This window comes from Natrix helvetica (genome assembly GCF_964273705.1).
Source record: "Natrix helvetica genome assembly, chromosome: 5".
NCBI classification, from domain to species: domain Eukaryota; kingdom Metazoa; phylum Chordata; class Lepidosauria; order Squamata; family Natricidae; genus Natrix; species Natrix helvetica.
This window is the reverse complement of record NC_138551.1, coordinates 73,355,221-73,371,250: the sequence shown is the minus strand read 5'-3', so window position 1 is coordinate 73,371,250 and position 16,030 is coordinate 73,355,221. Positions and strand designations below refer to the sequence as shown.

General features: G+C 39.3%; 1 protein-coding gene across 7 annotated transcripts in view; it reads right to left on the bottom strand.

Moving 5' to 3' along the window:
- Positions 1 to 16,030, bottom strand: part of INPP5A (inositol polyphosphate-5-phosphatase A) — a 320,002-nt gene that overhangs the window by 189,880 nt on the left and 114,092 nt on the right. For all 7 annotated transcript variants that reach the window (XM_081955467.1, XM_081955466.1, XM_081955465.1 and 4 more), the window contains exons 3-4: positions 8,608 to 8,708; positions 5,973 to 6,060 (exon numbers count right to left, since the gene is read on the bottom strand). In XM_081955467.1, the coding sequence (XP_081811593.1) occupies positions 5,973 to 6,060; positions 8,608 to 8,708 (189 nt within the window). The remainder of the gene's footprint in view (positions 1 to 5,972; positions 6,061 to 8,607; positions 8,709 to 16,030) is intronic.

Genomic DNA, 16,030 nt, shown 5'->3' with positions numbered 1-16,030 from the left:
CAAAACTGCCTATGTTCAGGCAACAATAAGGCTTCAGTCAGAGAGTACAGACTAAAATGGCTGAATCCTCCTATGCCAAAACAAGACTAAGGGTATTAAAATTTAGCCTGATTCCTTAATCTTGCCACATGATGTTCTTCTGTTCTTCATTCCCCTTTGTTCCAATGTACAGCTTAGCACCCTTCAGGTACTTTCAATCTCGAAGTGGTATAGACTACAAAGGGGCTTTATTGGGAAAGTGAATCAAGTAATACATAAATACAATCAGAGGCAAATGCATTTGTTGTTATATTCATTCATAGGCTTCCGGGCTTAACTTGATATCTCATGAAAAATATCAAGACGATAGGGCAAATATTCAGAGAATGGCTTATGGAATTCTTTGAAATCCTTTTCAATGTTGGTAGAAGATGCATTGATATTTTCTTCTGTGTATATTTTCCCTTCAGTGTATGTGTGGCACTGGGAAGAATGGCAACGCTACATATATTCTGGTCACATGACTGGGAGGGAGAGTGACTGTTCTAACAGAACACAACAGTTGGCAATATTCTAATCTGTTGCCCAATTGCCTCTTCTATAGGTATGCAATGGAGGAATTTTTACTTGCAGTTCCTAGTAGAATATTTTCAGACTTAATTTTTCTTTTATTGCTCCCGTATCAAATCTGATCCTGTTCATTTCTTCTTTTTAGAATTCTACTGCGGACAAGGTAAAGTCTTCAGTCCCTTTGCACAATTTCTTTCCAACATTCCTTTGAGTTGGAAAGAATAAAACAAGTGTGTTTAAATGTATAAGCAGAGTTTGTACATTTGTCTGCCAGACAAACACCAATTGAAATCAATTTACCCACAGAAACATTGAGCACAAAACCAAACGTGCTCCTTGGTTGATTAGAAATAAAATGGGTAATAGGTAATCAATATTTAACCAAAGCAATCAATATAACATGTATACTTACAAATCATTATATAGTAAAATCTTTTAACTTTTACTTTAAGGAATATAGGAAAAGATTTTAATATCCAAGAACAGTTTATGACAAAAATGGATTGTAATTAAGATCATTAGTTTTAACCATTTTAGTTAAAATTAAAGTAATAAAAAGACACTAATTTTGCAGTGGCTACTTCAAAGTGGCTATATGTACACTGATATGCATTTCACATGTATAGAGTTTGTAGACTGTATTTTTTTTAATGTGAATACATTATTTATTTTTTGAGTGACATGACCTTTTCTTACATTACAAGTTTAAAAAACCATAGCCAAAAACTATCTCAGAGGAAGAGGAGTTTTATATATGTAATTATTACTACAAATTGACAAAACATTTTTACTACACGAAATAATGCAATTTTTTGAAAAAATATTCAGCTTAAGATCTACTGATCTATTAAAAAATCCTGTTTATCTTGAAAGCTAGCTATGAGAACCATAAGGTATGTTGGAGGACATATTATATTTATTTTATTCTATTCTATTTTATTTTAGGAATCAACTGGTTCCTTGAATAGTACTGAAAATAAATACTGAAAATTACTCCAGAGGTTACATTTGAGAATAATTAATCAATTAACAGTGTAATGTTACTTCAAAGCAAATGAACTAAATGTTGTTTCTTCCCATGTTTCAGGTCCAAAATCTTTGATTGGGCTCATTGTGTTTTCTGAGCTTGGCTGTTTACTTGAATATGATTTGTTTACCAACAGTTCAATTTATGACTTACATACAATATATTCTACATATATTCTCTATAATTGAACCATAATATCTTTCATCTTTTACTTTTCAAGTTGTATCACTGATTTAAACAACGTGTGAAGGTCTGCATCATTATTTGGGGAGATCCACAATAAGAAAAGATTAAAGTATTATAGAGTTTTTGTCTTTCTTCTAAACAACTGAAACTATTTTTAAATAATCAGTGTAATATCAATCAACCAAGAAAGTTCAGGAAGGGATCTTTTTCATGTTAATCATATATGAAGTTTTGTATGCATCTTTTGAGTAGCATCTTCATTTATACCTTAATAAATTATTAATATTTATTATATTTCCTCCTCTCATCCCATATCAAAAAGAAGACTTTTAGCAGTTTGGAATGGTGTGTGTGTGTGTGTATGCATATACATACACACACACATATACATATTTACTTATGTTAATCTGTATGTACATTCTGTACATAGATTATGCAGTGACTATTGCTAGTGCTCTGTTTTACACAGAAAGATCAAAAGAACTTTGCAATTAGTTCTGCAAACAACACAAACACAGCAGCTTTGTATGTACCTTTAACAATAAACTTTCCACTGGCATGCCGATGCTATAGATATTCATATGGAGGTGAAACATTTGCACTTTGAAAAAGAGGCTATAGTTTCGTAAGGTTACTTGATGATAAAGACTATGCCAAAACACAATTTGTTTTAAAATGGCTTGAAGAAAACATTGTTATTTGTTTCATACAAAATGCTAACTATAAATGGTTTTCCAAATCATGTCTGCTTTAGCATAGCAGCCCAAAATCAAATGGAAGTGGGAGTGAACACAGTCAATACTTATTAGTAAACTGTTTATTAATATCAGAAAAATTGTCAACAGATTTCACAATGGAAAAGCTATTTAAAAGGCTTCTGCTGTAATGTCAAGGATTTTTTTTAGCATCATAATTATTTTTAAAGAATTATGTGTTTTACTGACAAAATATATGATATTTGGAAAAAAAACATATAAGGAAAAATTGTATTTATATTTGAAATTTGTATTCAATATATTAATGGTTAATATATAATTATTTTTTGCTGAAAAAAACTCAAATATTTGAAGTATGTTTACATGCACATGTGTGTACATACATACATACATACATACATACATATTATATAATTAAAGTAAAAGTTTACAGTCACTAAATGAAAGGAAATGGAGAGTCACTTCCAACAATGATTTGCCACATTGATGGCAAATAGTACCTCTTTTAAAATCATAAAAAGTTGATACTCAAGGAAGTGGCTTCAAGGAAAGGATAACGAAGAGATATAATAAAGAAACTAGCTGCCTGAAATGGCTTCTTCCAATCCAACATGCATAGACTTAGAACTGGCATTTCCTGAAAACTGACTTGTGTGAAATAAGACCAATTGAAACTACTGGTAGGTAAAAGCATATCCGACTAAGATTATGCATCCAAAGGAAGAGGGGGGAGGGGCACTGTTGATAGGAATAAAAGGTACAAGTTATATGCCCATTCAAATAAAGTTATCATCTAAACTGACCTAATATGTTTTTGACTTAGAGATAACAGTCAAATTATTTTTTGAGACTAAGGACCGAAAAGAATCACCTCTATTAAAAAAAATGGCACAGAACAAAAATGCATCCAAATAGAACTTCAGCTAGATTTTCAAATTACAAAGTTTAAATATCAATCCCATATTTATAAATAAATATACAAAATTACTACATCTCTTGGTTAGTTTGTATATTTTTGTTGGTTCGTTTTAGAAAGAGAAATATTATTTTAAACAAAAATAATAAAATATGGTCATCTACATTAGATGCTTAGTTGAGGTGATGAACAGAAAGGAGGCAGAAGACTATCTTTTCAATGTTTCCACTCTCTATAGTAAATTGGTGTATGCATGCAGAAAATGAGTTTTGAAGAGAAATCTACTCCACTGATGACAGTCACCATTGGAAACCAAATGTGGCACAGAAAACCAGATCCAGATTTATAATACACCCTTCTGAATTTCTCCAAACTTGCAAAAGGAATATTCAGCAACCAAATCCTTTAGCTGATTGCTATAATTTGCACACCAAGAAGCTTTAGTTGCGTGTAAAAGTAATATCCTGGCTCCACCTCGTGGTGAAAGTGTGCTCAGCACAAGAGGCTAGGGAGATAGAAGGAGTCAAGGAAATGTAGTCCCCCCACTCCAGCCCAAGAGGTAAAATGATCTAAAATGAACTAATCAAATATTTGAATTCTCCTTGTACTAAATTAAATTATACCAGTCTTCCTGAATCATTTTATTACATTTAGAAAAGTTCCTTCTGACAGATAATACGCTCATCAAGATCAAGCATGTGTTTTCCATTTCTGGGAACACACTGAATTTTCTGAAAGCCATTAATAATACAGCATTTATATACAAGATAAATTCAATTTCTTTTTTCAGTTAATGGCCAATTAATTGAGGCAAGCCTGACTGCAAATATTGCTCAAATGTCATTAATCTAACAAAAATTAACTTTACAATTTTTTGCAATCAGGAGAACATGATTTTAAGGTAATGTTATTTTATACTGCAGCACAGTCCCTAGCTTATTTAAAGGTCACATTAGCTTAAAGTACTGAAATTCATCACTGTAGGGGCATTTATATTGAAAGTGAAACATCTTCAGCATTCATTACATATGCATTTCTGTTAGTTCACTGTTTGTTATTTGGTTGATGTACTCTTCCCTTGTTACTTTCAGTGTTCAGGTTTTCAAATAAATTGATTCCACCAAGTCACAATTTTGTTCATTATATCATATAGTTCATATCTGCTACGACAATAACACAGATGTTTATAAACAAAGTACTCTCTACCACAAACCAAGTATTCATTCATTTCCTTTTTATCATGACTTATCTCTGAAAATTCAGCATGGAATGCTTGGAGGTCTCATTTCATTCACAAAGCAGTAGTAGATAGACTAGGAAGTAACTGAATTGAGAGTGGCCTGAAGTTACCCGGTACTTCATGATTGAGTTGGCACTTGAACATAGTCCAAAATCAACATCTGAATAACTACCATATATTCTCCTAACCTGGCAACAAATAGAATGAGATCTGAGAAAAATGAAAATGACATTAAGAAGATAAGTCATTTTAAACCTATCTTCTTATAAGCCTGGGGACAGGTTGAATACGGGCAGATGTTTATATAGCTAGGGTTTGCTGTGGATTTGTGGGAAGATATGGTAGTTTCTGATTCTTACACTGTGTCAATTAGTTTACAATTTTTAATTTGGTTTCTTTTTGATTTGGGTGACTGATAAGGAGTTTTGTGGGGTTATTTTTTCTCAGCTTGTGTTCGTGAGAATGTGTCAGTGAGACAGTTGCTCTATTGAGGATATATGGAGTTTCAGTGCAAACACAACAGCAATCTATAATTAAGCAACCCACAATTCTTATCTTAAAACCATGACTTAAAAATCTTCAGGAATGGTGGTGGTAAGATTTCAGACAGTATCCAATTCTGGTTTAGAATTATGTAAACTTGTAATTTATGATTATTTTATGATAATATGCATAATATATTACTAGCATCTAACTATCATGTGATGGTTTTTATCTTAGAAAGCAATTAAAATGTGTAATTATTTTTTTGCAGGATTCAATCTGGGTCAGTCACCGGGACCAAAGGTTTAATCTTCTAAGCTTCTAATCTTCTAAACTCAGCGATCTCCACTGGATGGTGTGTTTTGGGCTATTCCATGAGTAGTATTTATGTGATGTCTGGTTGGGTATGGCTTCTTATTGGTTGATTGAGATGTTGGCCTGCTTTTTGTTATCATAGTTAAAATTTTTGTTACTTATATGGGTTTGTAAAGTCATCTATTTTATGTGGAGAATTACTTCCAGCCATTATCACACTGCTGCTACAAGATTTTATTAATGCCTGTTCTGTCTTTTTAAAAATAAAGCTAGAATCTAGAATGCTCTTACTAAATACAATTGCGGTTGCAAATTAAATACACTATACTTTTGACCTGCAATAACTCTAAAAATCTTACGTAACCCTTCCTCAACCATATTTCTCCATATATGCCAATAATGCAACTCCTAGAATTTATTTGACCAACTTTTGACCAAAATTACTGGGAATTGTATCTAAAGGTTAACAAAGGCCACCTTTTGTAAAAATGAGTAAGTGAAGTCATCTATAACATACAAAAAGTGGGTCAGGAAATGTACCGTAAAGTGTTCCTGTGACTTGAAATTTTCATCCAGATAAACCCGGGCTCTGTTGTAGTCTTTCATAGCATCACTGGATAGCAATTCTCTGGGGGAAAAATTTTAATATTAAGGAACTGTTTGCGAAAAATCAAAACATATTAACAGCCCCTTATTTTGGGGGAGGTTACTGGAGAAATCAGTTACAAATGTACAATGGAAATAAATTGCTCCATTTAATTAATTGCTATTCTATTGTTTATTTGTTGAGTTCTCCTTCACAAGTCAAGCCATGCAGGCACCTTTCAGGTATGTTCCACTAAAAAGAATCTTAGTGTAATAAAATTGAGAGGGCACTTCTTTCTAGTGCTCAGGAGAGGGCACTGTTTCTCTTTTTTCTGCAAAGGAAAAAAACATTTCTTTTTACATTCACTTATGTGGTAAAAGTATGTCTAAAAAAATTATACTCCAAGAATAAATTACCACCAAACCACATCAGACAGAAGACCTGTGGGGATTAATTTACTTTGAAGTGGAATACAATTACTGTTCTGCAGAGGTAAAATAATCAGAAAAAGTATCCACTCAAAATAGAAAGTACTACAGCATAAAGTAGTCAGCTTTATCAGAAGGAGGTAACTGTCCCAGGTGGTTCTATTATTATTGTTGTTGTTGTTATTGTTATTATTGTTATTATTATTATACCATCAATAAACCGATTGACCCTAACTCAAAATATATAAACTTGGACATTAGAAACCTGGAAAATTGATTGTGTTTTTGTATGTTCCTTCAAGTGGCGGGGCTGGGGGAGGGCTTTTATTTTACATAAAATAAGTATACACATTTTTAAAAAAATGTAAATTATAAATGCTTTCAATGAGTACAGAATTTAAACCGAATAATAAAACTGTTTTCTATTTTAACTATTTTGTATAATGTCTTTATCTAAACTTTGTTTAAGTCCAATTTCACGATATTCTCATGTTTTTTCCTTCTACAGTGGTGCTTCTGAACCCTTTTGAATGTTCAATATTTCTGCATAAGTAAAGCTTAAAACATGATGCTTTCCACATGTTCTAAAACTAGATAAAATTAAAACTATATAAACAGAGTCAAAAACATTATACTTGTTTGCATACTTTTAAACACCACTATATAGCCATAATATATGCATATATTGATGACCTCTATATTCTTATCTTAATCCCTGTATATCTGTTTTGCCAATCTCTACAGAGCTACACACTTGTCTCGACAGAGTCTTTTCTTTTAGTTAATCTTTTCTGTTTCTGTTCTGTCAGTGTCATTACTTCTTTTTCATATTTTCTTTTTTACTTATTCATGGCTGGGCTTTTCTTCATTCTCCTCGTCTTTGTTCCGCCTGTGGGAAATGGCTCAAAGAACTTTTATCTCACACTAGTTCTGAGGGAAGGAAATAAAATGCCTCTCTCTCTCCCCACTCCCTCCCCCCCATTTTCTTAGTGATTTCCTTCTTTCCAGTTGCCTCATCATGGGTCTCATTTTGTTCGTTTGTTTATTAAATTTGCTTGATGCCCATCTCACAAGAGGTTTACCCAGGGGTGGGCTTCAAAAATTTCACCAATGGGTTATCTGCCCGGTTGCTGGGTGGGCGTGACCATGGTGGGAGTGGTCTAGTCGGCTTCCTGCACCACAGCGGGGTGTGTGTGTGTGTGTACGTGTGTGTTCACCTTCCCCAGGCTCTGGAGGCTTTTCTCAAGCCTCTGGGAGGGCGAAAACTGCCTCCCTCAGGGTCTGGAGGCCCTCTGGAGGCCGGAAATGGGCTCATTTCCCCCCCTCCCAAGCCTCTGCAAGGGTCCTGCACTTACCTCGCACCCAAAACAGGCTGCGTGGAGACTCCTGGGAGGGGAGGAGTGGGAGAGGTGAGGTGGGATTTGGAGGTTCTCTGGAACCGGGCATAACGTTAGCTACAGGTTCTCCCGAACCTGGGTGAACCTGTAGCAGCCCACCCCTGGGTTTACCTCTCTGTTTCCCTGAGCTTTCCCTTTGCTAATTCAGTCTATTCTTCATGAGGCCTGTGACTGCAGAGTTCCCAGAAGCCATCTTGTTTTCCCTCCGGTCTAACACTGTCTGATTGGCAGCTGGGTGGTCCTGGTGGTGGGGGAGGGCATGGTTACCTACACAAAATTAAGCTGCACAGAAAGTCCGGAAAGCCTATGCAGAGTCCGAGGGCATTATTGGAAATAATATCATAGAGGCTGGTCTTTGCTCTATGCTTGTTCCTTTTTGCTTTAGAATAATATTTCAATGTATCAAAACAATAGCCCAAAATTGGACCTGGCAGGCACCAAAAGAGAAGTCTAGGGTACAAAGGTCTATTGCTTCCTCACAGGGTTAGATAAGCAAACACTGATTTGGTATACAGCAGTTTCCTGGGAATCTTATTTTCAAAATGGTTGAAGTAATAGCAAGATAAATCAAACAAGTAGTGCAAGCAATTCTCCTTAGATAAGTAATATTGGATTATAAAATAATATACTTATTGTAGAGGTGAACTGAGTAATAATTTGAAGAGGGTATTAAATGGTTTGTATTTATTTTCTTTTCAAAAATAATTAAAGTTGACTAAGCAAAAGTATTTATTTAGCTTTGGTCTGCCTTTTTTGTTACTTACTTAACAAACTTGTCCACGTGAGACATAGATGCTTCATAGTTTTTCCCTCCAAACTCTTGACAATGTAATGCCATGAAGTGTGGCTTATGTGCATGTACAATCTGCAAAATAAAATAAATGTATGAATATTGCATCCCAAAATGATATTAGACGAAGCCAGCTAAAAAGCAATGTTCAACAAATCAATGTTCAACAATCACAGTAATGACTCACTTCAAAATTTATGTAATCCCATTTACTGTACATACTTTTCTGAATACTATGTTAAGGTTTCTGAGTCTATAAGGTGTCAGAATGCATATTTCCCTATATCATTTTTGTACAGCTTTTTTAAACAAGGCGATAAAGACAGAAAGGGACATGTAAAATATTGATCAATCAATCCTTGGGTACATATGTATGAGTAAATAAATAATATCTACTTCACATTTGCATGATACTTTCTAAGTTAAATGTGACAGATCTGTAAAGCAAAAGAGATGAAATGATTGTTCTATAAACGTTTTATGGAACTGGAATACTTGCACTTTTTATACTTGGAAAACTAGTATAATTATTGTTCTTCTCCAAACCAGTAGTATTTAAATTAGCATGAAGAATTTGAGAAATAAAATACAAGAAGTGGGGATTCAACTTACCATATTTTTCGGAGTATAAAATGCACTGGAGTATAAGATGCTCCAAGATTTTGATGAGGCAAATTTAAAAAAAAGTTTTTGCACTCTGCAGACCTCCCAAAAATGGCACTTTATTCATGAAAATACACTGAATGCAGCATTTTTAGCCTCCCGAAACCCTGCCCCCTTTGCAAAAATGGACATGCATAGCCTTTAGGAGGCTTGTAGAGTGCTCCTTGGAGCTTGGGGGGGGGGGGGGGGATGAGCAAAAAATGGCCCATTTTTCGTGAAAACTGGCCCAGGTTTTTTATCAAAAAAGGGCATGCATAGCCTTTAGGAGGCTTATAGAGTGCTCCTGGGGACTGGGGAGGGGGAAATGAGCAAAAAATGGCCCATTTGTCACTCATTTTTGCCCTCTCCAGCCCCCAGGAGCACTCTGAAAGCCTCTCAAATCCTCTGCATGTCCATTTTTGCAAAGGGGTGGGGTTTCAGGAGGCCAAAAATGCTGCATTCAGTGTATAAGACGCACCCAGATTTTCACCCTTTTTTTTGAGGGAGAAAAGTGTGTCTTATACTCTGAAAAATACGGTATATACACATCTTATACTTTGAAAAATACGGTAAATACACATAAACCAAACTAAAATATTAAGTTGTGAAATAGGCAAATAAATGAGCAGCTTTCATTCCTGTGCAGATTAGGAAATTGACAACGAACCTGCTCTTGGGGCCATGTTAATTTATGTTTTTCCTGTTGCTTAACTGTTGCTTAACTGTCAGAAACCTGCTGAAGTTACACTGTCCTAGTAGCTGGGTTCTATTCTGCCAAGAGTAATGAGGCTTCCAAGTGATGCATTCTGAAGACAGCACAGCGGTGTTTCTGGGATTCTCTGGCTTAATTTTTCCCTTCCCAGTGAATATCCCTGCTGATGGTTAAACACAATCACCAATTTCTGTTCCCAATGCATGGTAAAGTAGGACTGGGCTAGGACAAATAAAGGCTTAGATAATAACTTTCAAGATTTCAAGCTGCTGACAGGCTACTTGTCAAAGCCAGTGACCTGCTCCTGTTCCTCCCTGCTGGCAAGCCGTCCCAAGCCTGAGGGCTGCCCCACCCTGCTCCTCTTGCGATTCCTCCAAAATCAACAAAGCCGCCCCCTGTGGCTTCTGTTGTTTTTCTAGTCTGTGGAGTTTGTTGGTGTGTTTGTCTGTCTTGTAGGAGGTTTCTGATTAAGGCTAAACAAACTCCACAAGAAAAGATTCCTACTAGACCAAACCAACTGAGACCTACTCACTCTTCACCTCAAACTCAGCAACAAAATCCACCTAGCACTCTGGGACAACTCCAAACAACTAGCTCTCTGGAGACCCGAAACAGAAACTTCCTACAACACAGACAAACACACCAACAAACTCCACAGACTAGAAAAACAACAGAAGCCCAACCCCCCTCCACAGCAACTCATGAAACAAACAGTACACAACATATCAGACAGAACCCTCACCACAGCTGAAACCAATGTCCTTTCCAGAGGATTCAACTTTGCAGTCGCCCCTAAACGTATCCCCACTGAAGACATCATATGCGGAGTTGAAGCTACACTCACCAAAATCAACCCAGATGAAGCCAATAAAAATCAGACTTGCAGTCAGCAACGTCCTTTGCTCCAGTAATCCACCCAGAAGCAACTTACAGCAATAAGAAGAAATAGCACACATCAACCTGAGGAAAGACAACAACATAATCATTCTCCCAGCAGACAAAGGTAACGCCACAGTGGTGATGAACACGTCTGACTACCAAGCCAAACTATCCAACCTACTCCAAGACCCTGCTTACAAACCTCTAAACACAGACCCCCACCACCTACCTGGAAAAAACCACCAAATCCAAAATAAAAGCCTCTCCCATTAGTGAAGAGGTCCAGCAAAGAATCATCCCCAGAGAGAAATCTTCCAGATGCCCCAAACTCTATGGCCTCCCCAAGATATACAAAGAAGGAACACCACTCAGACCCATAGTCAGCTCCATAGGCTCACCTCTACAGAATCTTGCCAAATTCCTCGCCAAACAACTCCAACCCTATGCAGAATCCATCACCTCACACGTACAAAACTCACTCCACTTCATAGAAACAATAAAGAAACAAAACTTACAACCTAGCAACCTACTCGTGAGCTTCGATGTCATATTCCTCTTCACCCAAGTGCCTATAAAAGAAGTATTGACAGCTATCCAGTACAAACACAACCCCCCTAAACACATCCTGGACCTGACCAACCACTGCCTAACCAACACATACTTCATCCATAATGGACAAAGATACAAACAGATAGAAGGAGCACCCATGGGATCATCCCTCTCACCCATCATCGCAAACTTATACATGGAACATTTTGAAACTAATGCCTTAGATAAATCTGAACACAAACCCAAACTCTGGTTTAGATATGTTGATGACACTTTTGTGATTTGGTCACATGGGAAAGAAAAACTGGACAACTTCCTCACACACCTCAACAGCCTACATCCCAAAATACAATTTACCATGGAAATAGAAGCAAACAACCAACTTCCCTTTCTGAATGTCCTAATCTACAAAAACCCCAATGGCTCCCTAGGACACACTATCTACCGGAAAAAACACCACACCAACCGCAACTTAAATGCACAATCCCATCACCACCCTGCACAGATCAACTCTGTAGCCAAGACCCTCATCTCCAGAACCAAATGCCTAGCCAACAAAGACCACCTGAAAACTGAATTACACTCTCACAAACGTTTTAATCTCCAACAGATTCCAAAGAAAAACAATTACTAACCTAATCCAAAGGGAGAGACCCCCCAAAAACCGAGACACAGAACAGGACAACGGCATCACCCTCCTCCCTTACATCAAAGGGACCACAGATAAAATCAGCAAAATTCTCCACAAACACAATAGCAAGACAGCCTTCAACACTGACCCAAAAATAGCCAACATCTTATGAAACCCCAAAGACAAGATCCAGCTAGAAAACCAAGGAGTCTAGGAAATACCATGCAAAATCTGCCCTGCAACATACATAGGACAAACGAACAGGAGAATAAATGCACGAATCGCAGAACACAAGAATGCAGTAAGAAAAAAAGAAAAAACTCCCTTTTCCAGCACCTTAAAGCTATAGGACATGAAATTAATTTTTAAGGAACCAAATTAATCTCTAAAACTGAACACTTCAACAAGAGAATAATTATGGAAGCTATCGAAATAGAGAAACACCCCCACAACATGAATAAACGTGACGATGCCTCCCGCCTGCCAGACATTTGGAAACCAGCCCTGGTAAACAAACGAGCTCCACCCACCACCCAGGCCGTTACAACACAAAACAACAACGGACACACAGCCAGCACCAATCTACCAATCATGATACAGCCACACAGCCAATCAATCCACTTACTGAAACGCCAGCACTCCACACACACACACACACCAAGATTTATAGAAAGACGGCAGCTCCTTCAGCTCAACACAGAAGACCATCTAGGCAGAAAACCATATTTTTATTTTTAATGTTGCCTTTTTATATTTGTTTATATATATATTTATTTATTTATCAGCACAAATACAACACACACACATATATGTTTTCGTAGATTTTCACAGGTGTAGGTATGCTGGTCATGTTGTATATATACAACAATATATTGTATGTGTATATATACACACATACATACATACTGGTCTTGTTGTATTCAGGTCTTTTCCCATGTAAGATTGATTGTCTTGGCAACGTTTTGGCGAGGTACCACTCGCCATCTTCAGGCTGGTGTTTTCAGCTTCGTGCTTGTGCGAGTAAAGTGCGGTTGGAGCTGTCGTCTTTCTATACTTACTCGAACAAGCACGAAGCTGAAAACAGCAGCCTGAAGATGGCGAGTGGGACCTCGCCGAAACGTTGCCAAGGACCAGCATACCTACATCCATGAAAAAGGGCGTTGGTACCTGAGACGCCTCTTCTCCTAGGGTGGAGGCAGCATCCAGGCTGGGTTAACCCTCATCCAATCATATTGAGGACTGAGTCTGGTAACATCTTTAAGCTCTGTCCCTGTTGCTAGGTAGACCCAGCTTTTCACGAAGAGAAAACCTTAGAACCCGTGCGTCATCGCCAATAGTTGTAATATACCTGTACTCCGGACATCCAGTTGCGCCCCTTCTGCCATGTCAATAAATTCCTCCATCCGTCCTTATCGTGTCAGAACCAAGACGACAACATTCTTTTTTTTATTCAACAGGTAACAGCAAGATCAAAAAACCAGTAACAATGTGACCCGGCCGTCTGACCTGCTAAGGCCCTAATATTGTCCTGCCTCTTGCGAGACAAGTACACCCTGCATTCCTCTGTGTCGATCAACGCTCCCAAGTGCACTAATCTGGTGGATGGATGTAGATAGCTCTTGGGGACGTTGATGAAAAACCCATGCTCCTGAAGAGCCTGGATGGTGGCCGCAAGATCCCTATGAGCCTAACTAGGGGATGAAGATTGGATGAGTATATCATCCAGGTAAGCTTGAAGTCTGATAGGCACTTCCCTGAGAGCTGTGATCAAGGCCGCTAGGACCTTTGTAAATACACGAGGAGCTGAAGACAGCCCAAAGGGGAGGGCAGTGTATTGAAAATGCTGCCCTAAATATGCAAAACGCAGGAATTGTCTATGCCGGGGCAAAACAGGAACATGGAGGTATGCCTCCGTTAGGTCAATCGAACTTAGAAAATCCCCCTGTCTGATGGATCCCAAAATGGAATGCAAAGAATGCATCTTAAAACTCTTGTAACAAATGAACTTGTTTAATCTTTTAAGATCCAAAATAGCTCTCCAGCCCCCCGAGGCCTTTGGTATAACAAAAAGAATAAAACCCCAGCCCGCATTCCTCTGCCGGTACTGGTTGTATGGCCCTAATGTTGAGGAGATGTTGGACTGCCTCCAGCATGAGGTGCCTGCGAGCTGGGTTGGAGGAAACCGGACAGGCCCTGAAGGAACTAGGGGGGTTGGAGATAAACTCAAGGGCAAGCCCCTGTCTAACCGTAGACCTAACCCAAGCGTCGGAGGTGGTAGCATCCCAAGCGTCAGCAAACATAGCTAGCCTATCTCCGATGGGATAACTGGCCCCGGAGGGGCTTGGTTCTGCGATAATAACACCTCCCCCCTCCTCGAAAAGGACGCTTGGAAGATTTTCCCTGCTGAAAGCGGTCAGGCTGGGGCCTCTGTCTGGAAGCATGGCCTCCCTGCTGCCTATATCCCTGGCCCCCATAGTGCGCCCCCCGAAAGGAGGAACCATAGTCCTAGTTCCGAAAGGAGGAACCAAGGTCCTGGCCTTGAAAGGAAAAGCACCTGGGATATGGTGACGGATGGTTGAAGCCCTTCTTTGGGGCGGATGGAAGGACCTTCCTTTTCTCCTTGTTTTCAATCAGGTATGGATCCAGGGCATCTCCGAAAAGAGAACCTCCCTTGAAAGGAGCGGAGGCCAACTTCCACTTGTGGCGAGCATCGGCTTGCCACTGTCGAAGCCACAGCAATCTTCGGGAAGCCACGGAGGAGGCCATGGCTCTGGCGGCGAATCTGGCAGATGTCAGAGTAGCATCCAACGCAAACTGAATCGCCGCCACCAGTTTGGCAATGTCTTGGTGGGCCCTTATGTCAGAGATAGGAACATGCTGTTGTAGTTCTTGGAGCCACAGCAGACATGGCTGGGTGAAGAAGGAGGCGGTAGTGGCGGCCTTGACCGCCCAGGCTGCCGCCTGATGACCTCTTTGCAGAGTTATGTCTGCTTTCTTCTCCTCCGGTTTAAGGACGTTCTCCGGAGCCCCTGGCATGTGAGCTGGCATGTAGAGGGCAATCACCGGAGCATCTATTGGAGGAATAGCCCAAAACTGAGCCAATTCGTTAGCCACATTGAAGAACTTTTTATCAGCGGCCGATGAACTTGGGCCTGATGTGGGAGCAGCCCACTGCCTTTGGATCAAGTCTACAAATATCTTAGGCATTGGAATTGTCTCTGCTGGGGGTGCCTGTTCAGAATACAAAGATTCTGCACTCACAGTCGCTGGCCGAGGCGCGGCCGCTGCCAGTTGAGGCCCTATCTTAGAAGCTGCTTTGGCCTTATACAGAAGTGATGGGAACAAGGCAGGAGGGAATAGGCCCGAAAAGGATTTCTGGTCGGGCTCCCTTCCCTCATCCTCAGATTGTTCGGCCTCCTTGAGCTCACCTTCCTCAGATTCTGAGGATTGATCCAAATCCTCTTGGTCAGACACCACCGGTTCTGTAGGAAGAGCTACTTGAGCTGGTGCAGATGGAGCCCTGTTTGTGGCGGTCACCTGTCTGAATGGCATGGCCTGTTGCTGCTGAAAACTAGCTGTGATGCCCTGAGATATGGCAGAGGCAATAATGTCCTGAAAATTTGGCAGGAGCATGGGATGTGATTGGCCCAAAGGGTTAGTGGTAGATGTGGAAGGCAATGAGTCCAGTCTCTGGACAGCTGGTGGTAATTCGATCTCACTGGCAGTCATGGAGACCAGTGGCGCCTGGGATGACCCCCATATGTTGGAGACATTGATAGGAAAGATGGGGTTAATAGGGATGTCCCTATTCTGCCTGTCCCCAGGAGAAAGCAGCAGAGATAATTGCCCCTGGGATTGTTGGGGCTTGTCTGTTGGCTTGGGAGAGGAGGTCTTTTTGCTGGCCACCTTCTTGTGTATGCGATCCAGTGCTTTTTCTTTTTTCTTTTCATAGCGTGAGCTGGAAGGCTTTTGGGGCTTCTTAGC